The 26,235-nt window shown below is 42.1% G+C and overlaps 4 protein-coding genes across 6 annotated transcripts; 3 read left to right on the top strand and 1 right to left on the bottom strand.

The window, feature by feature from the left end:
- Positions 1–722: 722 nt before the first annotated feature.
- Positions 723–7,918, bottom strand: LOC148342855 (programmed cell death protein 10-B). The gene is made up of 8 exons (XM_088311751.1): positions 7,764–7,918; positions 6,606–6,881; positions 5,803–5,856; positions 4,601–4,718; positions 4,378–4,504; positions 3,413–3,491; positions 3,247–3,329; positions 723–1,547 (listed from the first exon to the last, which is right to left on the bottom strand). The coding sequence occupies exons 2-8, from the start codon at positions 6,693–6,695 to the stop codon at positions 1,466–1,468; spliced, it is 633 nt and encodes a 210-aa protein (XP_088167877.1). The 5' UTR covers positions 6,696–6,881; positions 7,764–7,918; the 3' UTR covers positions 723–1,465.
- On the top strand, positions 7,239–18,567 carry LOC148342854 (inositol-3-phosphate synthase 1-A-like). 3 transcript variants are annotated; one of them, XM_088311739.1, is made up of 11 exons: positions 7,239–7,263; positions 10,889–11,013; positions 11,084–11,245; positions 12,747–12,876; positions 13,071–13,264; positions 13,341–13,490; positions 14,315–14,530; positions 15,335–15,499; positions 16,613–16,726; positions 16,885–17,102; positions 18,215–18,567. In XM_088311739.1, exons 2-11 carry the CDS (start codon positions 10,900–10,902, stop codon positions 18,396–18,398), a joined length of 1,647 nt encoding a protein of 548 aa, XP_088167865.1. In that variant the 5' UTR covers positions 7,239–7,263; positions 10,889–10,899; the 3' UTR covers positions 18,399–18,567. The 3 variants fall into 3 exon arrangements, with proteins under 3 accessions (XP_088167865.1, XP_088167849.1, XP_088167857.1); XM_088311723.1 differs by lacking the exon at positions 7,239–7,263 and adding an exon at positions 8,822–8,979; XM_088311731.1 differs by lacking the exon at positions 7,239–7,263 and adding an exon at positions 9,848–9,870.
- Positions 18,568–19,658: 1,091 nt separating this feature from the next.
- On the top strand, positions 19,659–21,913 carry tpgs1 (tubulin polyglutamylase complex subunit 1). Its single transcript, XM_088305674.1, has 2 exons — positions 19,659–20,077; positions 20,825–21,913. The coding sequence occupies exons 1-2, from the start codon at positions 19,704–19,706 to the stop codon at positions 21,402–21,404; spliced, it is 954 nt and encodes a 317-aa protein (XP_088161800.1). The 5' UTR covers positions 19,659–19,703; the 3' UTR covers positions 21,405–21,913.
- Positions 21,914–22,323: 410 nt separating this feature from the next.
- LOC148342852 (uncharacterized) lies at positions 22,324–25,632 on the top strand. The gene is made up of 4 exons (XM_088311656.1): positions 22,324–22,824; positions 23,098–23,646; positions 24,068–24,228; positions 24,446–25,632. Exons 1-4 carry the CDS (start codon positions 22,657–22,659, stop codon positions 24,870–24,872), a joined length of 1,305 nt encoding a protein of 434 aa, XP_088167782.1. The 5' UTR covers positions 22,324–22,656; the 3' UTR covers positions 24,873–25,632.
- The last annotated feature ends 603 nt before the right edge of the window (positions 25,633–26,235 follow it).

The following is a 26,235-nucleotide window of genomic DNA, read 5'->3' as shown; positions in this document are numbered from 1 at the left end:
GGTCTCGCAGTACTGATTTACAAAAAAAGCGTCGCCCTGTCGCTCGTTGTCCCGGAAGTAATTTCTTTCGCCGCTACTTGAATACTAGCTGCCAAGCTAACTTACGCCGCAGCAGAATGAGCTTTATTTGTACTATATCGAAGTCCGTGCACAGCAGCAACGAGCTGCACAGTGACAAATAAACGACCCCACTATCAAGTAGCCTTCTAAACGAGGCGGCGCAAAGCGTGCTAATCGCTCAAATGAATTACAGAGTAATAAGTGCTTCGATGTACGCTCGACTTTTAACAGAAGTCTGACTCGAACCGCGTTTGGGCGGAGAGCCAGCAGCTTTGAACAGAAATGTTGTATTCCAACCATTACTTATAGAAACATAAAATACGACGACGGTTACGTTAACAATTAAGCAGACGCTCTCAGACCGGAACGCGGAAACGGATGACGTCACCGCGACGAAGAGGTTCGATGTCAAACGTATCGTAAATATTTGTCATATCAGTATTTGCACCACAGAGTACTGAGTTTCGATATCCTCTCAATAATAGTTCTCAAAAATATATAAATTTAGCTTTGTTAAGGGACATTTTGACATAATCTAACATCAATATACAATGAACATGTGCATTCATACAAAAAGTTTAAAAAAATGGTGTGGGGGGGGGCGAATTGTTTTCTTCTTGGTAGGGGGGGGCGTGACAGAAAATAATTGAGAAGCACTGGCATAAAGTGATCATTTGGAAACTATTTATTGAACATTTGCAACCAGGATCAGTTAAATACAGAACTTCTTTCTTGTCTTTACAACCCCCGACAGCGAGGAGCGTCTCGTCGTGCTAACACTCTGTTGAGGAGGAGGGAATGTTGTATGACTTATTATTATAAGAAGGTGCACAACACTGTGCTTGGAAGTCATTTGGCGTTGCGGTCGTCAAGATAAGCGAAAAGGAATGAAAATCAGGGTCTTAAAGTGGCCGCCTCGCTTGGCCTGTCAATCCTCTCGAGCGACGAGGACACGAAATGGATGCTGTCTCTCGCACATAGCTATGATTGTTGCAGTGTTGCCATTTCTTTTATACGTAAAATGATCGACATGAATATATTAGAAAAATGGCAATTAGTCTTTAATAAACACCTCCCCGAAAAAAAAACAACAAAAACCAAAAAAAAAACAAAATCAGGGTTATAAATTAAAAGTGTCCAAATAAAATCAAACAAGCAGACTTTTGGGCCTCTTTCAGCTGGAGACTGGAAAATCCTCATTGACTACACAAATGGCACTTTTCAGTCTCTCCCACTGTTGACCCCAAACCCTAAAATCAACTCTTCCTAATTTACAAATATGGGTCAGGCGCTCCAACCACTTGCCCACCCAAGCGCCCGCCTGCTAGGCACCCCCCACCCCTCCATTACCACCATCCGCAGGGTTGGGTGGCAGGTTCCCCCAGACTGCGTGGTCCTCACTGTGCTAGGCTCCGGTTTTGAAGGTCTGCAGTATGAGGTTGGTTTGGTGGATAAGTCGATTTGCACTGTTGAAGACGTTTATCGCCCTGGCAACAAAAGACAAACAGTGCTAAGCGGTGACGAAATCAAGACTACAAAGATGGCCACTCCCTTTGTGCGGAAACCACACACACTTTCAAAGTGCCCGAGGGCTCGGCTTGCGAACGTCACAGCTCGCCTGTTTTCTGGGTTTGATCACGTAACATTCACAAGCTCAGTCTATGGGCACGGCGATGTCATATTCAATCTGCAATATTAGCCAGAATACTGCGTTATGACAGGTGGGGGAAACACAGGACCTTTTTTTTTTTGGTATCTAATTGTGATATTAAAATTTCAACGATCTCGTCTTCATGTCATCAAAAAAAAAAAAACATTACTTTTCACCTGCTTCGGCCAAACGCATCATTGCGAACTACAAAGACCATAATAGTTCGCGTCGTTGAGCCAAGAGGAACTGGCCTAGCCTATTTCTTTGTCACTCCTGTTATGTACAAAAACACAATATTGTGCTTTTTTTTTTTTTTTTAAACAATATTGTGAGTGTTTATACACTCCTCTGAGCTTTTTTTTTTTAATTATTATTTATCACAAACCTCCCCACTATACATTAATAATTATTACATCATGAGGTTCTAATAGCAGTCCATCCTGTCAGGTTTAAATGCCCTGACGCCTTGTGGGAGAGCTGTTACTAAAGGTGGCTGAGGCCAGAAAGAAAAACCTGACAATCCCTAACCTGGATGAATGAATATATATATATATCTCGTCACATTTGCTGACGATAACAACAGTGGTCGATCTGATCTCAAAAGGAGACGAGACAGCTTACAGGGAGGATCGCCAGAGACTAACGGCTTGGTGTGAAGACATACAGCGCAACACTGCAAAAAAAACCGAAAGAGATCGTCATCAATTTCAGGAGGAACCAGACTGTGCCACCCCTCTCTACATCAAAGGCGTGTGTGTGGAGAGTGTCCACACAGTCACGTTCCTGGGAGTACAGATCTCCGATGACCTGGACACACAACACCACAGCAGTGATAAAGAAGGTCCACCAGCGTCTGCACTTCCTGAGGGTCCTCAGGAAATTCAATCTGGACAAGAAACTGCTGCTGGTCTTGCTGCCGGCTGACCTACTCTGTCTCTACCTGGTACGGCGGCTGCACTGAGGCAGACCGAGTGAGCCTCCAGAGGACAGTCAAAACAGCGCAGAAGATCAGCGGAGCTCTCAATGTCATTAAAGACAATACTCACTCGCGCTCACACCAGTTCGACCTGTTGCCCTCTGGCAGGCGCTACAGGTGCATCAAATCAAAGACTAATAGACTGAAGAACAGTTTCTTCCCAAGAGCCATCTCCATGCTGAACTCTCACACACACACACACACACACGACCACCCTTACCTTGCAGAACAGCAACGTGATGTGTTGTTATTTATCCAATTTGGTATTTATTTTCGATTTAATTATTTAATCAATCTAATTAATATATTTAATTACATTATTATCGTATTACACTGGAGCGGGGAGCTCTCTAATCTCGTTGCACACTGAGTACAATGACAATAAAGGGCTTTCTGATTCTGAAGCCAAGCATTTTCAGGGCATGGCTGACTTTACACTTTGCGCTTTCCTTCGCAACACATGACGATCAAAAACCATCTGCATCCACATCCACGTTATGCTCTTGGTTGCATTTTAAATAATGACAATGCCCCCCCCTCCCAAAAAAAAAACACTTACTTTCCATCTTTGAAGTACGTTTTGAGGGTGTCGCTGAAGCTTTTCGAGTACTTCACAAACTCCTTTTTCTGATGCTCCAGGGCCTTGACCAGCGCACATAAATGAGGAAATATTAAAGGCACGCTAAGAACGAATATTTGAAGCGTGAAAAGGTGGCATTACTCACTCTGCGATTCTGGTACTGATATTTCTTAATGACGTTGTTGACCGTGTCCAGGAGCTCTTTAATGGCACTGGCTATGTCTCTGCACAGGGATGAAAACGACCAGTGTGAACTTTAAGATTCATGCAAGTATAGTTAAAAGGAGTGTGAAACACATGAGTCACATTTGTGTTGAGTTATTTCTTTTGCAGCTTGGTGGCATTCAGTCCATATTCCACAGAGCTGCAGAGGTTTGGAGACGCACGCGAGAGTGGCCGATAATGATTTTTTTGTCAGGGTTCTTTCAAGGTCGCAGACATTCGGGAAGAGTTTAAATGATCGCAGACATTTTTCATGTGGCCAGGAAGTTTTGAACATTGCGAACGTCTGGGAAATGCCTGTGACCGGCTGCAACGTTGAACGAACCCTTATTGTGAGAGCGGGGGCGGGTTAATACTGTTACGATTGTCACCTTGTCGTTTTCTTCATAATAAGTTTGAAGTTTCATTTTTATTTTTTTCCCTTCTCAGACGTTATTTTTTCTCCATTGAAGAGAGACATCAGCGATTAATGTCAAACTTTGGTGACAGGAATGGATAGATTTTTCTTTTCTTTTAGTTCATTGTGAATTAAAACGAGAAATAAATATTTTAAAAAATCATATTTATTATTGCTTCATTGCGTTATGGTGACTCCTTTGCACCTTTATTTGGATAAGTTTTATACTGAAGTGCAGTGTCACTAGTGAAGCAGCTTTCCTCCAAACGAGCCAGTGATAACACCAAAGGATGTTACGAGTCATATGAAAACGTCAATCCCATTGCCTGAAATGGTTGAACAAAAACACAGAAGCTCAACTTGAGAAGTTTAAGGGAAGATGCTTTAGAAGAGTAGTTCTTGAAATACTTTTGTTCTCCAAGTACCAACAAAATGAGTACAGTATAGCGTAGTAACAACAAGTTGCGTCAAATCCCAGCGATGGCACTCACTTGATAGTCTGTAGAAAGCGTACTCTGTCATTGATCTCGTCCGGGATTTTGCTGAGGATGTGTTTCAGCGCTCGAGCCTTGTCGTTCAGGTCCTGGAACTCTTGTTCGGGCCGGTCGATCGTGAACTCTGCACGAGAGGATTTGGTTCAGTGATTTGATCAGCGGGACGGGATCACAGGCAGGGTGGGGATGAGTATGCAGTGAAAACGTGCTGCGTACGCACCCTCCACGTCATCGGCGGCCATGCGCAGCAGCGATTCAGTGAAGTTGATTTGGACGTTCTTTTTCTCTAAGATCTTCATGATGATGTCCTGAGTCAGGCCGGGGTTCTCCCTCTCCGCCTGTTGAATTAAAAAAAAAAAAAAAGGACATGGAAGTTGTTGGTGTGTCATACCGTGAACCCCTGCCTAATCACGGTTCGCCATTTGCAAATTCGCAAATCTAATGATTTGGGACTCCAAATAATTTGAGTTTGCGGTTCGAGCTAATGTCCGTACGTTTCAAAACTTATTTAAAAAAAATAAAACTATTGGCACCGGAGACCTGATGTTGATGTCTGTTGATTAAATATGATTTAATATTTGTGTATAAGTATGTCACGTCAATGTTACTGATTATATATTTAAGGTTTTTCTTTTTTATTTCAGTTTACGAATTACAAGCACCACAGGCAGCGGATTTAAACAATACGATTTACTGATTTATAAAAAGACATTACATTCATATCCAACACAAGCCGTGTTTGATATCAACTAAAATTTATATTGAGTTACAGGTTATTTTCTATAGTGCTAAATTATCCAGACAGCAATTTTCATTACAATTACATAAAATATGGAAATTTTGAGTGATATGTATTTTATATAGCCCACACAATGGAATGAAAAAAAAAAAAAAAAAAAAAAAAAAACTATACAGAGGCCAAATAAATGCCAATGAAAATATCTGGTAGTATCACGACTTTTCAAGGAATTCAGTAAGGGGCAAAGAATTAATAAATACAACACAGTGCTCCAAGTAACATTTTTGGATGCCTAAAATGTATATATTAAAAATAAATCAAGATTCCAATGTAGACATTATAATACACAGTGGACTATCAAGTTTCTACTTTCAAAGTACTCAAAGCGCATCATTCACCCGATGACGCAGCATCAGGAGCAACTTGGGGTTGAGTATCTTGCTCAAAGACACTGACAAGGTTGCAAGTGCCACGGGTGCCGCAACCTCCACGTTGGGAGACCACCACTCAACCACCCGAACAGCGCCACTGTTCTCATTATACTGTGACTAAATCTTCATAGAATAATCTGGTAAGAACATTTAAGCAATGGTAATACTGGTCATACTGTATTAGATACTGATTTTTGTAATAATAATAGGTTTTAGTGACAAAATGGCAATATTTTTTTCTCCTATATTTACCTTGATGAAGGCCGCTCTGAGCGTCTGAGCCGCCGATAGATTGATCCTCTCCAGCTGAAGCAGAAAGCAAAACGGGTACAGGGTAAGTAATGGACATCGAAATTCCATGAATTGAAATTGTAATTTTTTTTCTGGGACTATCTGCTGTGATTTCCTGAAAAACTCACCTAGACGACAAGTAATTATTTTGGAGCCACCTAGTGGCAGCTTAGTGTCTATGTTGAAGTGAGTTGAGCGGTTTCATTTAGGCCAGTGGTTTTCAGACCTTTTACACCAAGTATCACTTAAAAAAAAATGTTTTCCAAGTACCACCAACATCAAAATACAAATAAGCCAAGTAAGTCACTGCAACATTCTGCACAGTTTGAATATTAACACTGTACATAAATGTGTGAATAAATTAAATGTATTGAACAGTTACAATAAAAAAAACGCATCTAAAGACACGTGAAACCCAAATGTATTATACTTAAAAGTTAAATATAACTGAATTTGTCTGAAAAATATTTAAGCCAGTGTAACATTATGCAGTTTCAAAATCTAATTAAAGTGATTCTTTGTGCGCCACGTGACAGACTTATTTGTCACGACAAAAAAAATGGTTTTCAGTCATCTTGTGGCATCTAGATCTAAAAAAAAAAAAAAAAAAAAATATGTTAGATATTGAGAAATCAATTAATGTCTAACCCTCATTCAAAATAGTCAGCAAGTTCAGGTTCCTTCCTTGACACATCAACTTTGATATAATATCTTAAAAAGGAAAACAACACTAACATGATCTATGAAATAAATCTGCCCTGTACCTCGTTGAAGACTGGATACATCACGGTGTAGAGCGTCATGGATACCATGGAGTTTGTCTCCGCTTCATTCTTCATCTCCTCCATTGTCATCCTCCAGGGAGGAGTGGCTCACGGTCAAATGGTGGTTGTGGGGGAACACGCACACACACACGCACACCCACGCGCACGCACAAACACACACATACACACGCACGCAAGCTCACTCACATACAAACACACTTGCACATATACACGCTCTTTTAATAAAACAGAAGTATGGCCTCAGGAAAGGGAAGCCTTAAAAAAACACAAACACACACACAAAAGGGAAAAACGGAATTTAAGTGAACACATGAATAAAACCTCGTCAAAGGTCCATTTTCTTGTTGGTTTACAATTCATGCTCAAAATGATAGCGTAGGTTTGTAACGCCTCTTCAGAACTGTGTGTGTGTGTGTGTGGGGGGGGGGGGGTGCGTGTGTTTGGGGGGTGCGTGTGTGTGGGAGGGGGGGGGGGGGGGGCGCGTGTGTGTGTGCGCGCGACGGTGAGAGATGGGAGTGGCAGGCCAACGTGTATCTTCAACCAGCTAATATGACGAGTCATTTAAAAAATTCGCAAACTGGAAGCGTTCCACATTGCCGGCGTGTGGAAATCCCAACCCTTTTGGATATAAAACAAAGTAAGAGTCTAAGAAAATTTCCCACAATTGCGAACTAAAATGACGTATTTCTACACTGACCGTGTCGTTAATACAACCGTGTATTTTCGGTTAAGACGCTTTTCTCTCCCAGCCTACATTGAACCCAGCCTCTTAGCGGCGGCTAGGCTGCACTAGCTCCGAAAGTAGCCGACGTTTCTTCCGGCTGTAACGTTTTAGTGACTGCGTCGAGACGGTCGATACGGCTCTCATACACCGCTTTAAATGTAAAAAAAAAAAAGCCGTGTTCCGATGACAAATTGCGGCTTACAAAGCCCGAGTGGATCGGTAGAGGAATAGCCAACGTGTTAGCGTTCACCCTAGCGCGGCGGACGTACTAGCCGTGCTAGCTTAGCGAGAGCGAAGCGTAACATTTGTCTCGGCCGCGCTCAAATGTGGCCCCGCAAAAAGGAGAACAAGCGAAGCCAAAGTGCTTACACGGCGGATGTGCGGCGAGGTGTGAAGCGTGTGCTTGGCTGTACCTGTGTTCGGACTCCTTAAACGGGGGCGCGTACGTCGTCCGAAAACAGCCCTTTTTTAGCAGCTATGTTTTCTTTACAACTTAAGGCGGAAGTTTTTTAGGACTGGCCTGAGCGACATCTTCCGGACCGTTTCTACGTATACGAGCGCTCAGCCAATCAGAACGAACGGCAGTGATTACGTCATCGATTTGTTTTTCTTTCTTTTTATTTTAATTGACATGAAAAACGAGCGCCAAAATAATTTACGTCTTACATACATTTTGTAACACATTTCTCAAAATTACAGAAAAAAACGTTGACTGGTGTGTGTTTTTTAATTGAGTGAAATAATTTAATTACAACTTAAATGCCACGGGAGCTATTTGGGGGTGGGGGTGGGTAGAAAAACGCACTTCCTAACTAAATGTATCACAAAATGCCAATTTAATTGACAGAATACGTGCATGCATGTAAAATACGTTGTGTTAATGCAACCTGAACGTGCTGCGCCACTACCTTACATTAATATATTTATTTTTTGAGAATACATTTTTAATGCATGTACAAAAGAGCCGCGATCCTAACGTTATAATGAATTAGGTTTTGAACAAAATAACAAAGTAACCACATAAAGGACCCCTCCCTATTAAAATAAATTTCCATTCAAGGACGGTACAAAACGGCTGAACAGAAAACCACCATGAAGTGTACTAACAAATTTTGAGCATTTTCCCCACAAAATATTGGGTGTCAATGATATGAGGATTGATCCCTATTCCTCGCGGGGATCCAATGTATATTTTTAAGTTGCAATATCATTCGCCTCGAGTTGAAAGACACGGCTTAGGTGCGTTTGCACCTGCTGGTCGACTGGCTGATACTACAACGTGAGTTTAGGTGCAATCATTTGGGGAAAGTCATGCAAGACAATCAAATTTAAAAAATGCGAGCATAAAATGACTTAATGTTGGTTTTCCGTTCAGCATTTTTGCGTTGTCATCAAATTGCATTTTACATGCGCATGAGCCCTTTTCACAGATGGAAAGTATTGTTCAAACCAAGAGTAAGCAGTCCGTGCACGCTAGATGGCGCTCGAGAGGCGAAGTAGGGGCGATGGGGTCCGGAGAAAGCTCATTGGCAAGTCGCCAGGCGACTGGAAGCCTGTGAAACTTTCCCACTTGGTCACCTTAAAAGAAGCAGCAGTAGCAGCAGCAAGACGCGCACGCAACATTTACACGTACGTAGAAAGCATCACTGTTCGTAGTCAAGTCATTTGCTAAGGTTGCGATTGAAATTCCGATTTCATTTTATGTGTCCGCGTGTGGAAAAATCAGCTCTTGCGTTCGACCGGTATACATTCCATAATGTCCAACTGTGGCCGCGCTGCATGTTTAAAAAATGACTTTGATTTTGAATGATGTATGATGTGAATTGACTTGAAAATGATTTTTTTTTTGTTGCAGCTCTCTTTAGGTGCATTGTTGCATTACACATGACAGTTTACTCTTGATTCTTTTTTTTTAATGTTGACTTTCGATCAGTTCCCATTATCACGCCTGAGTCGTACTTTTATTTCGGAACCACCCTTTCCTGCGTTTTACGTTTTTGTACCTGGCAAGTGAAAATAAATAGCTACTGAATTTGACGCACCACAACAACCCTGCAAAATTTTAATGATTTAAAAAAATTCGCCAATGAAAAAAATGAGACTTCAAAAGTGGGGGCAAAAAAAATAAAGCCCTTTTCTCCGCTCTTGAACTCTGTGGACGTGCCCGTTAAATGCGTAAAATCAACACATTCCTGCGTGTTTTAAACCGCTAAAGTTAATCTTCTTAAATCGTCTGGTCTGTGGAATATTTTCTCCTGAGTCATTTGCAGGGCTATCCACACCACAACATGAGGCGCTAGCTAGCTAGCTAGCTAGCTTGCCAGCCGGTGTGGGCCAAGTAATGAAAAGTAATTCACAATTTCCTCGGTAACCACTGACATAAACAAAGGCACTCAAGTTTTTCTTTATTGTCGGAAGGGGACTCCGACCTGATGCACAAGTCCGTCACTGGGCACAGTTTTAGCCACGCCCCCCCAAAAATGAAGCCTGAAATAAAAATGTAACGTTAAATCTCCACAAGTGAGTATGACATAGTTCTCAGTCGTTACATATGTTTTCAGCATTTATCTTCAAACATGTACAGTGCTACTGTATATATTTAGAGGGGAAAAAAATCAGAATTAAATTTTCTGTGTCTATCGTACTTTTTTTACAATTTCCTATATTTTTCCACGAACTGAGTTGAGTTGCTTTTGAGGGTTTCATCCACCATTCAAAAAAACCTCTCCGATAACTCCCAAATGGCATCAGGAAAGAAGCTTTTGGTGAGGCTGCATGTCGGCATCAGTAAAATTCCACTGGCGAGAGTCTGAAGAAGTGGGCAGTATTCAACACGACCTTTCTTGCCATGCTAACTAAAGTCTGGCATACAAGCTTGCGTTGCATAATGTCCATTGTTGCCAGCTGCCATGCATCTTGTCTTCTAAATGGCTCCAGTGACTCGGTTCTGGTCCAAATGGTTTGGAAGTCAGGTGTCTATTGTGCCTTTTTGCATTCCCAGAAGCAATGTCCTCCAATTGTCGGGTACTCTAAAGCTTTGATTGAACTGATTTTTTTTTTTATACTTAATGCTTGTAAAGCTAAAAATGTTTTCTTTAAATATTTCAACAGTGTTCCTGTGTAATATTACAACTTTATTTTCATTAAACTGCCCTTTTTTTAAATCACACTATTTAGACTTTATCCTCGTAATGTCAGCTTTAGTTTTATAAAACTGAGTTTTCTACAACCTTTTTGTGCATTTGTTCTGTTAAAACTATTACTGTTTTTCCTCTTAACATTTAGTTTTCATTCATGAAATTTTTTCCAGTGTTGGCTTCAGAAAAACTTAACATATGCATCTTTGCACCCCACGCACAGATCTGCACGGCGTGGTTTTCACCGTTTCCAAAGCACTTTTTTTTTTAACTCAATCACTCCCATTGACGGATAAAGACGTCAAAGATCCAATTTTTTTTTTTTTTACTCGGCTGGTAGTGCATGAGTCAACAATTTGAAGTCTTTGTTCACTTGACATTGCGTGTGTTTTTTGTTGCAGACTCATCAAATATGCCTGTGAAGATTCATGTCAACAGTCCCAATGTCAAGTATACGGACACACACATCGAAGCTCAATATTCCTACCACACCACATCCGTGCAGAAAAATGGCAGCATGGTCACAGTAAGTTTAAACCTGAAATTGAATTCTGGTAGAATGTCCTCAGCACTCATGCTGACATGATGCCAAATAGGTGACGCCCCGCTCCACTGAGATGACCATTCGCACGAAGACAAGCGTGCCCCGCCTGGGGGTTATGCTGGTTGGCTGGGGTGGCAACAACGGCACCACGGTCACCGCGGCCGTGCTGGCCAACAAGATGAAGCTCACCTGGAACACAAAAACTGGAGTCAAGGTGAGAGAGGTCCTCAAATTTCCAGCAATGGAAACAGTGAACCTGCCGCTCTTAATATCTTGCCCGTGATTGGCAAATTTGTTTCCGGGTTGCCTCGGGGCTCCATTCAAACTATGAATAATAGCATTTTGGTTACAAAACAAACTTACACCGTAGAGTTAATACTCGCTGCGCACAACGAGCAATGAGAGCGCCACTGCCAACTACTGGAGAGGATGTGCAATTACACTTTATTATAGTGCGGCGGAAAAAAAGCATGTTCCCCAGGTTCACACGCGCCCCCCTCAGCATCGCACCGCGCCCTCCCAGGGTCGCCCGCACCACTACTTGAGAAGCACTGGTTTAACTGTGTAATTGGGGAAGGCATTGTCCGTTAGAGTCGATAGTTCATTACATCAAAGTATCACCATGACAAGTGGTTGCATTTAAAATAAAAATAAATAAATAAATTAAAAAAACATGAAATGGGCACTTGAAATAACTCTTAAAGTCTTATTCCCGGAACAACCTGGCTGAAGTAGGATGCTCTGATGACGAAAGAGCACGACTGGCATGCGCTTTATGTTTTAGCTTCATGTCGCAAAGCTTCGGCGAGTCCGATCACGCTTCATACCAGCAGTAGCAGACTGACGGTGAGAAACAACAACTGTGTGAGATTAAAAATTTTATTCATCATAGAGGTTATCAGACAAATTACACGCAGGCCTTCAGTGAAGTCCTACTTAGTCCCCCTCATAATACGATCATTTATGACACCACGGCTGGAGAAATAATATACAGAAAGACACTTACACAGTACTGACTGAGTGTTGGACGACCTAGCTTCTCTCGAAAGGTCCGTCTTGAAAATGGCGTTGCGAATGTATCTGCAATTAAATCCACACTTTTCCCTCCTTCAGCCATTTTGGTTTAAAAAAAGTAAGAATATATTCTAGATTTTCGAATGGTCGCCAATTACGACTTTTGGGTGTGTTGATTCCGCATAGCGCCGCCCCCTCACGAGTGAGTATCCAATCACAAGACGCGTTCATCACCTTCATAAGGCCAGCGAGAAGACTCACTGTCACCAACTTGTGATCTGATTGGCTATCGCAAATGTCTATCAACTCTGAAAGCCCCCATGTGGCACAGAACAGACCACCGCACGATTGTGTCTGAAGGCCTCGGACGAATAGAGCCCGCTACTGGTATTATTGTGAAATCTGCCTGGCAACACGAGCTAGCTGAATTCTGATTGGATAAAAACTCTACCCTACAAATTCAACACTGGGATATAATATGACATCAATGTGAAGAATATGATCATGATTTCTTGATTATGTTAGGCCATCAGAGAAGGCCTTGGGGGCCTCGACCGCCCACCACTGATTACACCAATGCCATACTCTACATCTCAGTGTCATAACAGTTGACGAAATTCGGCATTTGGTGGCCTGTGTAAATCTTAACCGTGAAATGTAGCGCATATTTCGCCCTATGATGTCATCTCTTCTCTTTTCAGAAAGCCAACTACTTTGGGTCACTGCTGCATGCTTCCACTGTGTGTGTGGGATCAGGGCCTGATGGCGAGGTCAACGTGCCCTTCTGTGATCTGCTACCCATGGTGCACCCCAACGACATCGTCTTTGACGGTAGAGAGTGTCCATGTCAATTTTTTTGCGTGTAGGGCAGGTGAGATGACGGCACTTGAATCCTTGTCTCAAGGCAACTTTAGAGTCCCCATAAGTCATTAAATGTAGAAATGCACCCGCATTTCCCTTCTAAAAAGACGACTGCCTTGTTAGTCATTTTTGACTTACTGTTGCCATGTTGAATGTGTTCTGAGGCTGGGATATCTCCTCACTGGATCTGGGAAGGGCAATGGAGCGTGCCCAGGTTCTGGACTGGTCACTGCAAGAGCAGCTGCGACCATATATGGTCGTCATGAAACCCAGACCGTCCATTTACAACCCAGAATTTATCGCCGCCAACCAGGAGAGCCGGGCCGACAACATACTCGACGGGAGCATGTCGGAGCAGGTTACACTAAAGCTCTTCTTCCTGTTTAGCGGTACCGGAGCTACCGGCTGAAGTTCACGCGACAAACCATTTTCAGGTGGAGCGCATCCGAGCGGACATCTGCGACTTCCGGCAGGTCAGTGGAGTGGATAAAGTGATCGTGGTGTGGACCGCCACAACCGAGCGCTTCTGTGACGTCGTGCCGGGCATAAACGACACGGCAGATAACCTGCTGGCTGCCATCCAGGTGAGAAATTAGGATTGGGGCAGAAATTGCTGTCCAGTAACAGAGTTTCAGAGATTTAAAAACAGGAAATATAAAATAACTTATCAAAATTACTGAAAGAGCTCATAGTGCAAGAACAAGATTTTCAAAAATATGATTTTGAAAGACTTTAATTAAAGGTATGGGAAAAGATCATAATTGTTAAACTGGATTTAAAAGTGCTATATTTTGAATCTTTATTCATTCATAGAAATTCACTCTGACAATACCGGGGGAATGTATTCTACTCAAGTAGAGGAAAAGAACTTTTTAAGGAAGTTTTTGAGTGGTCCATATTATTCACAGGATTTAATATGGCAAATATTTCGGTCTTTTTTTTTAATACATTGACATTGCAACATAAGACAAAGATAATTAGATTTGATTTTTACACACCAAAAAGTTTTACAAATTTTTTCCATTGTTAAGTTGAATACCTAAGGACAAAATATAAAATTGTAAATAATTTATATTTATATTTATATTTATATTTATTTATACATACATTTATTTATACATTTATTTATTCTTCCTTTAATTTTTTAATTAATTAATTTATTTATTAATTAGCTGATTAATCAGTTAGCGGAAATTTATTCAGCTGAATATCTTACCAAAAAAAAAATCCAGATCATTCAGGCCTTAGTGGTAAGAATACTGAATTAATAATACCAATCCCATATTTGAACTCTTCAATTTTTGTCTTGTGACGTCACGTGATTTTTTTTTTTAAGTATAATTCCTCAAGTCAGCAAATTAACTGTTTGATTGTATGTTTGTTTTTGTCCTTCCCTCTCCTTGGTCAGGGGGGTTCAGAGGTGTCTCCCTCCACTCTTTTCGCCGTGGCCAGCATCCTTGAAGGGTGCGCCTACATCAACGGCTCCCCACAGAACACGTTCGTACCGGGGGCCGTGGAGCTGGCCGAGCAGCGGGGAGTCTTCATCGGAGGGGACGACTTCAAGTCCGGACAGACCAAGATCAAATCGGTGCTGGTGGACTTCCTGGTCAGCTCCGGCATCAAGGTGAAAGCTAGCAGAAAGACATACTACTACTTTTGGTTTTTTTTCCCTCATAAAAATTGAACAGTACGCTTGTAATATTACTACTTTGTCACTTTTTGCTCATTCCCCACGTAGTTATAATATATAAAATTCATCTTAAAAGTACCACTTTATTCTTGTAAAATGAATTTCGAGTTGTCATTTTCCTCATAAAATCACTATCCTTAAAGGGGAAGTCACCCCCAAATAATTCTTTACAATAATATGTTCTCTCCAAACACGGCATTCTGCTTAAAATTGCGTTTGTGGAAAATGAATTAAGCAGCAAAATCCACCCATTTTATCCATCTCAGAGGGCGGCCATTTTGTCTTGTACTACCACTTGCTGTCGACTGAAAATGACATCACAGTGATGAAGGACTCAGGTAACGCCTGTCACCTGTTTTCTGCGTTTGGTCATGTGACCTTCGCAAGCCGAGCCCTCGCTGTGATGTCATTATCAGTCGACGCCATGTTGAAAAATGGCTGCCGTCTGCGATGAATAAAAAAAGGGGTGGATTTTTCTAATTCATTCATATTTGAAAAAAAATGTGTGGGCCCCTAGAACAATTGTTCAAGGAAATTTTTGGCTTGACTTCTTTAACAATGAAATATTTTTTTTCCTTGTAAAATTCTGACTTTTACTTCATTAAATAATGACTTTTGCCTCAAAAAGTAATACTTTAATAAGGACTTTATTTACATAAAATGACTTTCCATTAAACCACCAAAAAATAAAAAGCGATTTTTTTTTTTTCATCAAATAACACTTGTTTTCTTTTTCAGCCAACCTCTATCGTGAGCTACAACCACCTTGGCAACAACGATGGCAAAAACCTGTCTGCGCCGCAGCAATTCCGTTCCAAGGAAATCACCAAGAGCAACGTGGTGGACGACATGGTGCGCTCCAACCCTGTACTCTACGACCACGGGGAGAAGCCCGACCACTGCGTGAGTGAAACACATTTAGGATGAACAGCCGAATTCTGGCGCTCCGCAAAGTATTCACAGCGCTTCACTTGTTAAAAATTTAAGATGCACAAACCTCATTTATGTTTGCAAATGTATTAAAATTTAAAAAGAATTCAAAGTTGGAAAAGTATTTTTTTTAACGATACACAAAATGGAATTAATTTATTTTTCCTCTTCAAAATTCCACACATGACAATTTTGAAAACATTATGGATATTTCTGAAAATGTATTAAAAATCCAAATAAAAATGCAAAAAAAATAAATAGCTTCAATTGTTTTCCGCAATTTATTCCATAGGATTCCAAAATGGAATAAATATATTTCCCCCCTCAAAATCTGCACATAACACCCCATAATGACATGAACAAGGTTTATTTTAGTGGTTGCAAATTTAATACGATCCAAAAAAACCTGAAAAAAAACTGCTTCGCCTTTTCCACACTTTTTTCAACCCGAAATTTTTTTTTTCTTTTAAAATTCCACACATAGTAGCCTGCGAGTAAAAATTTTCCAAAACAATTTTTTTGTATTAAAAACAAAAAAATAAATGTAGAAAAAAATGAACTGCTCACTTTTTTACAAAATGGATTACATTAAAATTTTATTAAAATGACAAAAATCAATAATAAAAGTGAAGCTAGTCATTTTTTTTTCTTTTTTTTCTGTTACCAATTTGTTTCATAACAGCTTATTAAAGAATGTCTGTAAATGTGTTGAAATAAAATGTTAATTGAAAAACTGAGTGGAGAAAAAGTGGAGCACTTTCCATAAAGTATTTTACAGCCGTCAAAAATGGTTTGAATTAATTTTCCCACTCAGAAGTCCATAGACAACACGCCATAATGCCAATTCAAAGTATTTCTGATATTTTTGCAAATTTATTAAAACGAAAAAAAGTGAAACGTGTCAAAATTTTATTATGACTCCACAACATGTCTGTTTGGCCTATTCACGATCTGGAAAAAATTCACTTTTCCACATTTTCTAACATTACAGCATTCTTCCAAAATGGAATTCAGCCTCAAGTTTTTTTTTTTTTTTTTGAATATGATGGCACGAGATTGGCACGCCCATCTTCTGGTTTCTTCCAGGTGGTGATTAAGTACATTCCGTATGTGGGAGACAGCAAGCGAGCCATGGATGAATACACGTCCGAGATAATGATGGGCGGCCTCAACACCATTGTCCTGCACAACACCTGTGAGGTCAGTCTCGTTATTTTTTATTTTCGTCAAATACTAATTTTTCAATTTGTACGTTTTACAACTTTATTCTTTTGATATTTCGACTTATATATTTAGATCATGACTTAATTGACTTTCCTCTTGAATATTGCTGGACTTTGCCGTAATTTGCCGACCAGGACTCTCTTCTGGCCAGCCCCATCATTTTGGACTTGGCCATTCTGACGGAGCTGTGTCAGCGCGTCAGTTTCCGGCCTGATGGCGAGGACCACTTCCAGTCCTTCCACAGCGTCCTGGCTCTGCTCTCCTTCCTATGCAAGGCCCCCCTGGTCCCGCCGGGGACACCCGTCATCAACGCTTTCTACCGCCAGAGGTCCTCCATAGAAAACGTCATGAGGTACAGACACAGATCAAGCAGTGGCGGGCCGTGCATTTCATACGCAGGCCTTCAGTGAAGTCCTACTTGGTCCGACTTGAATAAATCCCCCTCATGATAACATCATTCATGACACCACGCCTGGAGAAATAATGAACAGAAAAACACTTACGCTCTACTGAGCGATTGTTGGACGACCGAGCTTCTCTTGAAAAGTCCGACTTGAAAATGGCGTTGCGAGTGTATCTGCAATTAAATCTACGCTTTTCCCTCCTTCGGCCGTTGTGGTTTAAAAAACTCAAGACTGCTTTTCAGATTTTCAAACGATCGCCAGTTACGACTTTTGTATGTGTTGATTCCGCATAGTGCTGCCCGCTCACGAGTGAGTATCCAATCACAAGACGCGTTCATCACCTTCGGCATAAGCCCAGCGAGAAGGCTCGTGTAACCAACTCGTGATCTGATTGGCTATCGCAAGTGTCTATCAACTCCGGAAGCCCCCTTGAGGCACAGAACAGACGCCCGCACGACTGTATCTGAAGGCCTCGCACGAATAGTACGTGCGCCTGGTATTATTGTGAAATCTGCCTGGCAACACGAGCTTGCTGAATTCTGATTGGATAAAAACTCTAACCTAAAAATTCAACACTAGGATATAATATGACATCAATGTGCAAAATATGATCATGATTTCTTCATTATGTTAGGCCAGCCGAGAAGGCCTTGACCACCCGCCACTGAGCTCAAGCATCATGAAAAATAAATACAAAGCTAATCGGTCTCAAGATGATTCCTGAGTCCAAATAATGTGATGAGACTGGAGGTGTTGGTTAAACCGTTTGTAAAGTGAAAAATTGAACGATGAAAACAATTGTCAGGTCTATAAAATGAGGCTTCAAAATCATGAAGTTAATCTCATATCTTGCCTAAGACCATGCTTAAACCAATGCCTCCAATTTCATCACATTAATTGGACTTCAAATAAATGAGTCGACAAGGCTTCACATACATTTTTCTTGCATCTGTCTTTAACTTATTCACTACCAGCTGAGTGAAAAAAAAAAAAAAAGGATATTGGACGTCTTTAGTCGTCAATGGCAGTAGATGAGTTAAGAAACATCTCTTACTTCTAGGGCGTGTTTGAGCCTGCCCCCTCAGAGTCACATGCTGCTAGAGGAAAAGCTACAGAGGCACTTCCTGTCCGCACAGCATCTCCATAGCGACACGGCCACCTCGAAGAAGGCGATCACCAACGTCAACCACACTGAGTTCACCAACGGCGTCCACGACTACGATGACGCTGAACACTCCAAGTAGACGGCAAACGTTACAAGAAAACCCACCGTCATTTTGCAAACATGTTACTGTGAACTGCACGCCTTTAAATGGAACTTCATCCATCTTTGCTGTTGATTCCGTGTCTGCACCTTTAAGACGGTCGAACTCGTTCGCACAGTATTAATAAAAGCTGTTACAGAAGCACAAATCTTACTAGTTGTCAATTTACTATCCTGCAAGATGGGAGAAAAGTAGCAAGGCAGCTTTATTTACAATATGTAAACATTTCGTACTCAATGTAACTCAATCTGTTTTACATTTATTAGCGTTGAAAAGCAAAAGAACTAAAGACATTTAAAAACAAAATACAGGGATAAATGATGGCTTGCTAAAAAAATGAAAAAAAATCCAAATGAAAACTGGTGGGTATGGTTTGCTGTGCTTCATTAGGTAAATTGAAACCAGAAGTTCACATACACGATATACAAAAACACATTCAATGTTTTCTCAGTCTGGCATGAAAGCATACTAAATTTTACACACTTAGGTAAATTCGGTAATTATTAAATGACAAGAGACAGCAAATACGGAATTAAAAATGTATCTAAATGTAAAAAAATATATACTTGTTTTTGGAAAGAAAAATTGAAGAATTAAAAAAATATATTGACTAAATTTGACTTGATGGCAGCTTATCACCTCCAAGACATGGGGAAAATTCATTTGGTGCACACATTCAAAATAAGGGCTGGTGTTTCGAGTGTTTTTACACCTTTACCAAAATATATTTTAATTATTTTTCTCTTAAATTTATTTATTGTTTTATAAAAATACCAAATTAAAACAAATACAAAATCCAACTTAGTATAGTTCCCCCTTAAATGATAATCAAAAAATAACATTTATTATTTGCTTTGCGTCTCATGTAATGTATTCTATTTTGTGTTTAGTATTGAATATATACAAAGATAGAAATTATGTATAGATAAAATATTAAATAAAAACAAATGATCCTATCTTTGAATAAGATAACTTTTGTTGTGGTGAAATAAATGAAATGATAAAAAATTAATTTGCGTAAAATCAAAAGTAATAATTTGATTGAAGTTCGAGTTGTATTGTTTTCTCAAAACAATAGTAAGAACGTTAATATTACCGTTAGTTTTTTTTTTTGTTTAATACTATAATTGTCTTTTGCTCCTCTACAAAATGAATCTAAATTTAGCATTTAAAAAAAAGGTCCTGTACCTTTAAGAGATAACCGAACCTTGCCCCCCCAACACCACCCCCTCTCTCCGGGTCTCCTTTCACTTCCGTTGCTGCGACACGGGGACGTCAACAAACATGGCCGACAGGGAGAAACGCCGGTCAGCCGGTTCCGGGTCGTCTCCCTCCGCTATGGCGACCGAGCCTGGCACGGCCACCAAACCCTCCGGACCGGGCACCGACCGCGAGTTCCTGTCCCAGGCTGGCGTCGGAGAGCTGCTTCGCAGCGCCTTGCTTAAGATGGTAGAGGCCCGGCCGGACGACCCCATCGGCTTCCTGGCCGACCACTTCGGCAGCCTGGCCGCCGCGGTGGTGGAGAGCGGCGGCGGCGAAGACCTCAAGGAGCCGCGTCAGAGCGACGGCCCGCCTGGGGAAGGAGGAAGATGCGCCCGGGCTCAGCAGCGACTCAATCGGGCGCTGTGGCACCTGCGGCTGGCCCACCACTCGCAGAGGTACCAGTGATGCCACACTCCTTATCTTGTTACATTTATTAATAACTAAACAGAAAACAAAAAGTCATTGTAGAAAAAATACTTATAAACCACTGTGGCCCTAAATTGCAAAACCCAAGAACAAATAACTAAACTTGTTTTTAATATGCTAAAAAATACTAAATGCAAATCCAAAATGTAAAAATATTACAGGGGTGCATCCCCAATAAAAGCCGATTGGATATGTATCTCGATGTAGGGGGTGCGATATGATTCAAGGACAGTTCATTTTAAGGAGGAACAACTATTTGGTTTGAGTCGGTGGGCTTCTGATTATATCCAATATGTTACAAGGCAGTTCGAGTGAATCTGAGTTTCTTGTCATTTTACAATATGAAAGAATTGGAGTGTACTGTGAATGTGACTGAGACGTTTTCTTCAGAGATTATACATAAAGTATATATTAAGGGTGTGCATCTCTCCAATTATTTGAAAATTCTCTAAAATGTTTCGATACGCTTCTCTATATTTTAAAGTGGAATGATTCAATTCGATGCCCTCGCAACTTTTAAATCAAAACAAATTGTCCAATTCAATCAGTTTTTGTTACATTACACGAATAGAAATGTCATGGGAAAAAAAAGACTTGAATAGTTAAATTTTTTTAAATGACATTTAATGTTCAGTCCGAAGTCAACGCCCAGTTGTATTGTAACTGTAATCCCACTCGATAACTTTTTTATTTTTTTTAAATGTCACAAACCTCAGATCTGCATTTGGCAACAACGTCCGTGTGGCTTACGACCTCCTGAGCCTCACGAAACCTTTTGGGCATGCGGATGATGACGGCCCCGCGGGGGCTGCAGGTGGCGGGGTGAGCGGTGGCCTGTACACTCAAACCCTCCGATGCTTGTGCGGCGAGGGCGGCGTCCCGGCCTCCACTTCCGCCCCACTGCTGTGCCGCCTCCATTGCCACGACCACGAGGCCGTCCCTTATGGCGTCTTTCACCATGGCGTGCTGACATGTGCCGTTTTCTCCGACTACATCCGCCAAGCGCAGCGGCTCTACGCCCAGGTCTGCCAGCCGGACGAGGGCCCGGCTTTGCGGGCTCCATGCTTAGCCGTGCTGGGCGCCCTGAGGGAGGCTTTGGAGACCTCGCGCGAGGCCGACCCCCCCAGCATCAAGGCGCTGCGCCGCCTGGAGGCCAGCGCCAAGATGTCGCCACACCAGCTGACGCGTGCCATAATCGAAGCGCAGGCGCGAGGCCCGGCCGGCCACATGGATGCCAAGGAATTTGAGAACGCCGCTGCGGAACTCTTTATTGCTCGTGTGAAAGTTGTCTCTTAGCTTTCTTTTCACTGTGACGTCACACATACTTCTGGGCGGCAAAAGACAAAGCCATCTCCGATGGTACCACTAGTAAACAAACTCTTTTGTCATTTTAGCAAGGCAGAACCATTGTGGAAATGTTCATTTATTATTTTAGCTATGCTAATTTACTCAAAGACAACCGAACATTTTGTACATACCTGTGAAAAAATGCCTTCCACAAATGAAATGATGGAAGTTGGGTTCCCAGTCAGTCCCTTTACAAGTGGCTCCTATGTTTTGCGATGGTCTCTGTAAAACTACTTCCACAGAAATTAAAAAAATATATAACAATATAAATTTTTTGGTATATTTGGCAGTGCAGCCAAAACTCAAGTTTTTGGAATCGTTTGTTACCCGGAATCATCCTAGTGACTATTTTTTTATACATAGACTGCATGATACCTGGATGAGAGCATTATTATTTTGTTGATGTCTGTTTTAATTGCCATGCCTTTATTCAAAAACATGGAATTATTTCAAACTGACATGATTTATGATTCAATTACTGGTCTGTCCCATAACATGTCAGGAAATGGCCACAATGAGGATTAGTCCGCTTTCATGGGGGACTACCCAAACATGTAATTATTTAATATAATCAATTAATTTGGTAGTTGATTAATTGTGCGTTAATTGATTAATCATTGCACCGCTGCAAGAAAGCCATTCGCTTTCCATAGATAGATAGATATCTTACACCAGATATTATTTGGTTGTGCAAGTGACTAGTTTGCTGAACAATTTAAAAAAAACAAAACAAGATGTGGTGGCGACTAAGAAATTTAAAATACAGTACCATGAACCCATGAATCACTGAGAAAAAAGGTTACGCGCGAGTCCTGTAGATGGCGCTAAATGCTATCGATGAACCGGAAAAAGAACCCGGAAAAGCTCGTCCAAGTCACATCACAAAACAGTTCCGTATTGTTCTGTCGCTGTAAGAATTATCTATTGAAATCGGATGCGTTGTGTTTCCACGTTACTTATGTAAGTTAGTAAGTATAAAATTGAACAGATGCGACAGACTGAATGGTGACTCGAAGTTGCAGTTGCTGAAACGAAAAAGAGAACCCGGAAGTACTTTCGCATCGCATAACAAGCCGAAGAAGAATTACCGGAAGTTTTTTTTTAACTATCCGTATGCCATCTCCATTCACTAAAATATTTGTTCTATCGCTTTTAATAATATAATTTCTAAATCGAATATGTGACGCCGCTTCGCGCCGAAATGGAAGAAGACGATGAGCGGTTGCGGCCCTTCGCGTTTCTCATGACCTACATGCTGCTAAAGCGCCGCCGGGACGTAAACAACGCAGATGTGCAGCGGCGCAACGAGATCCAAAGACGCCTGAGACAGCGACAGTACTTCTTCCAGAGGCAGAGGAGAATGATGATGGTCAGACTGCACGATCCATAATGAGCAACATTGTTTTATTTCTTTTTAAAGTAGACATAGAAATTGTCGTACAGTTAATTTATGAGGGAGGGAGTGAGTGACATAAGCAACCTGTTACTCAGAAACTTGGCAAGTTTTAGCACCACTTCCAGGCTCCATGCGAGTGTGTTCATTTTGCAAATGTGTGTTTGTCTTGTTCAATAAACGGTTGCTCTCCTACAAAGTTTATAGTGCCATTTCATTTGTGTAGTCTCTCTGTCCCCTCCCCCATAGATGATGATAGCAGGGGGCATTCGCTCCAACGCTTATATCCGCACACGCCCTTGGACCACCGTTCCCAGCACAGATTGGTGGGAGCGAGTGGTGATGACGGAATTCCAGCCCTCCGACTGGCTGGACAAGTTCCGGATGAGTCGGGAGACTTTCTTCTATATTTGCGACAAGCTGCGGTCCCGCCTGACGCGCCAGGACACCAGCTTCCGCCTGGCGCTGCCGGTGGAGAAACGTGTGGCGGTGGCTCTGTGGCGCCTGGCGTCCAACGTGGAGTACCGCACCATCAGTGCCCTGTTTGGTGTGGGCAAGTCCACCGTGTGCAAGTGTGTGCGGGACATGTGTTACAGCATTGTGGCGCTACTACGTACCGACTACCTGCGGCCACCCGCCGAGCCCGAGCTGGAGGAGTCGGCACGCTTGTTCCTCTCCCAGTGGGGCTTCCCGCATTGTGTTGCTGCCGTGGCCACGCTGCACACAGCCATCATCACGCCGTCCAGCAATGCGTCCGACTACATCAACCCCGCCGGCTGGCTCTCAGTGCTGTCTCAGGTGGGTACTGCTGTCTATGAATCCCGTTTGTGTGAGCTGGAGCCCATTGAAGCTTGGAAGCGGCTGGGTTCACCCTGGACTGGTTGCCAGCCAATCACAAATATAGACAAGTGACCGTTTGCAATCACACCCACAGAGAATTTAGAGCAGTGATAGAGAACTTAAATGGATGGAGGAAGCCATAATTTTTGTCATCATTTTATTTTTGCTATGTTATAGTTACTTGTAGTTATTTTTACAAATTTAAAATGTAGATTTAAGTTAGTTCTTATTTTTGAAAGCACGAGTTTTCATGTTATTTTTGTGAACAAAGTGTTTTTTCAATTTTAGTTTTCATCAACTAACAAGCTTGGTACTTGGAGGGGAAAAAAATGCAAACATGGGCGAAAAAAATACATGCTACTTTTCTTTGATGTGAAAGGTGACAGTGAACGGTCGTGGGCAGATCTGGGACATGTGTGCCTGTTTCCCCGGCGGGATCGAGCCGGCGGAGATCTTGCAGAAGTCATTGCTGTGGACCACCGCAGCGGAGGGCGGACTGTCACCGGTGGCGCCATCTTTCTTCATGGGAAGACAACTCAAGTAAATATTGTCATGGAGTCCTTTCACACAGAGAGAACGCAAAAGTTATAAAAGGACCTGGCGTTCATCCACGTCTGCCTTTAACTCCGAACCCAGTGAAGTAAAATAAATTAAAAATAAAAACTCTCTAAACTTTCTTAGATTGTGCCCCGCGGTTGCTTCACAATGTTGTGTCCGTCAATTTTTAATCATGTTTTGGTCCCCCCTTGTGTTGCAGCTACGTGCTGTTGGGTGAGCCGTGCTACCCGCTCCAAAGCTGGCTCCTGAAGGCCTACCCGGAGAAGCGGGCCACACGAGCCCACCCGGCGGCGCCTAGTGAGCCCCAAAACCTTTTCAACCGGCGGCTGCGACGTGCCCGTCGCGTGGCCCAGGAGGCGCTGTTGCGGCTCAAGGCGCGCTGGCAGTGCCTGAGCAAGCGCAACGACTGCGGCCTGGACGTGGTGCCCGCCATGATACGGGCATGCTGCATTCTGCACAACGTGTGCGAGTCGCACGGCGATGCCTTCAACGGCGAGTGGCTGGCCGAGGTGGCTGAGGCTGAGAGCCCGCAACCCGACTATGCCGAGGTCGACGGTGACACCGACCACAGTCAGGGCGAGGAAGTGCGACAGCTCTTCTGTGACTATTTTCTACAGAACGACTGACTCAAATGGATTTCTACATTTGACCCACTTAAAAAAATTCTTAACCTCACGTTTTAAACACAGTATATCCTAACATTACTTCCACTATGTTTATCTCCAAGCAAAATGACTGGATTCCTCCCAAGAATCTTGGGAGATACAATTGCAATTATTTTTTTCCAAGGTCCACTTCCCATGTATTTTTTTCACAGTTTTTTTCAATCACTGTTACTGTAGGTTAATTCAGTGCTTCTCAATTATATTTTGTTACGCACCCCCCAGCACAAAAAAAACTATTTGCACCCCCGCCCGGCCCCACCACCTTCTCTCCGCTGCAACTATAAATAACGGCATTTTCGTTGCAAAAAAAACCTACACAGTAGAGTTTATACTCCTTGCGCACATTGAACAAGGAGAACGCCACTGCCATCTACTGGAGTGGATGTGCAATTACACCATATTGTAGTACGGCCCCAAAAAAAAAACATGTTTCCCAGGCCCCCCCCCAGCATCGCACTGCACCCGCCCCACTATTTCAAAAGCACAGGGTTAATTTAACCAGGTCGCTGCATTATTTAAAGAGATTGTGCAAATGAGAAAGGTCGAACAACCCTCAGCCATTTTGTAAAACATAGAAAACTAGATGCTTTTTTTGTTGTCAAAAGGTGGTGTTGTAAAAAGTATTAACATCAGGGGTGCTAATAATTGTGGCACACATGATGTGAAAGGTTTCTTAATGCAGGATTTTTTCCCCCCACTGAATAAATGCACTTGAACTAAATGTTGGATTTTCCGCTATTTTTTGTTCTTGATTATTGAGAAGAAAAATAGTTAACAGGAGTGCCAATAATTACGGAGGGCGCAACTAGCAAAAGTAATGTCTTGTGTCTAATGTCTCTTCCTCAGTGAATGTATTCTGATGTGATCACATTATCACTTGGGTTATGCTGGAAATCAGGTGCCTTCATTGCGCATACAGGCACCCAAATTGCTGCATACACGAAACACGGGAGCCGAGCAATGGCTCATTATTTTGTTGCGAAACATGACCGTGACAATACGCAGCCACTTTTAATGCCATGTGTATTTATACATATTGTCCGTTTTTTCCATCGTCATCTTGCGGGCCAGATATAATTAACTGCGGGCCAGTTTTGGCCCGCGGACCGCACGTCGCCAACAACCGCTATAGACTGGCCCAGAATTCTGCATAGTTGTACAGTGGAACAAATGCTTTTGCATTTTGTCTCATGACAACTAAAATTCACTGAAGAAATGCACGTTTCTGCTTTTTCCTAGTCAAAATGTCACTGCTTCCGTGCGTGCGTGCGCGCGCGCGCGCTGGTTCAACCCACCTCGTCCGTCCAATTGGTCTCCATGCAAC

Source organism: Idiotropiscis lumnitzeri, chromosome 1 (assembly GCF_059441095.1).
Source record: "Idiotropiscis lumnitzeri isolate Australia: NSW breed Sydney's pygmy pipehorse chromosome 1, RoL_Ilum_1.0, whole genome shotgun sequence".
Taxonomy (NCBI): Eukaryota; Metazoa; Chordata; class Actinopteri; order Syngnathiformes; family Syngnathidae; genus Idiotropiscis; species Idiotropiscis lumnitzeri.
Note: the sequence above shows the minus strand (reverse complement) of the source record. Positions and strands in the feature narration are given on the sequence as shown.

Coding starts and splice junctions, on each gene's coding strand:
- LOC148342852 (XM_088311656.1), top strand. CDS start 22,657: ATGGAAGAAGACGATGAGCGGTTGCGGCCCTTCGCGTTTCTCATGACC. Junction 22,825..23,097: donor GGCAGAGGAGAATGATGATG/GTCAGACTGCAC, acceptor CCTCCCCCATAG/ATGATGATAGCAGGGGGCAT. Junction 23,647..24,067: donor GGCTCTCAGTGCTGTCTCAG/GTGGGTACTGCT, acceptor TTGATGTGAAAG/GTGACAGTGAACGGTCGTGG.
- LOC148342854 (XM_088311739.1), top strand. CDS start 10,900: ATGCCTGTGAAGATTCATGTCAACAGTCCCAATGTCAAGTATACGGAC. Junction 12,877..13,070: donor CAACGACATCGTCTTTGACG/GTAGAGAGTGTC, acceptor ATGTGTTCTGAG/GCTGGGATATCTCCTCACTG. Junction 16,727..16,884: donor TCCTGCACAACACCTGTGAG/GTCAGTCTCGTT, acceptor TTTGCCGACCAG/GACTCTCTTCTGGCCAGCCC.
- LOC148342855 (XM_088311751.1), bottom strand. CDS start 6,695: ATGACAATGGAGGAGATGAAGAATGAAGCGGAGACAAACTCCATGGTA. Junction 4,505..4,600: donor GGCCGCCGATGACGTGGAGG/GTGCGTACGCAG, acceptor CCTCTCGTGCAG/AGTTCACGATCGACCGGCCC. Junction 3,330..3,412: donor ATCAGTACCAGAATCGCAGA/GTGAGTAATGCC, acceptor GCGCTGGTCAAG/GCCCTGGAGCATCAGAAAAA.
- tpgs1 (XM_088305674.1), top strand. CDS start 19,704: ATGGCCGACAGGGAGAAACGCCGGTCAGCCGGTTCCGGGTCGTCTCCC. Junction 20,078..20,824: donor CTGGCCCACCACTCGCAGAG/GTACCAGTGATG, acceptor CACAAACCTCAG/ATCTGCATTTGGCAACAACG.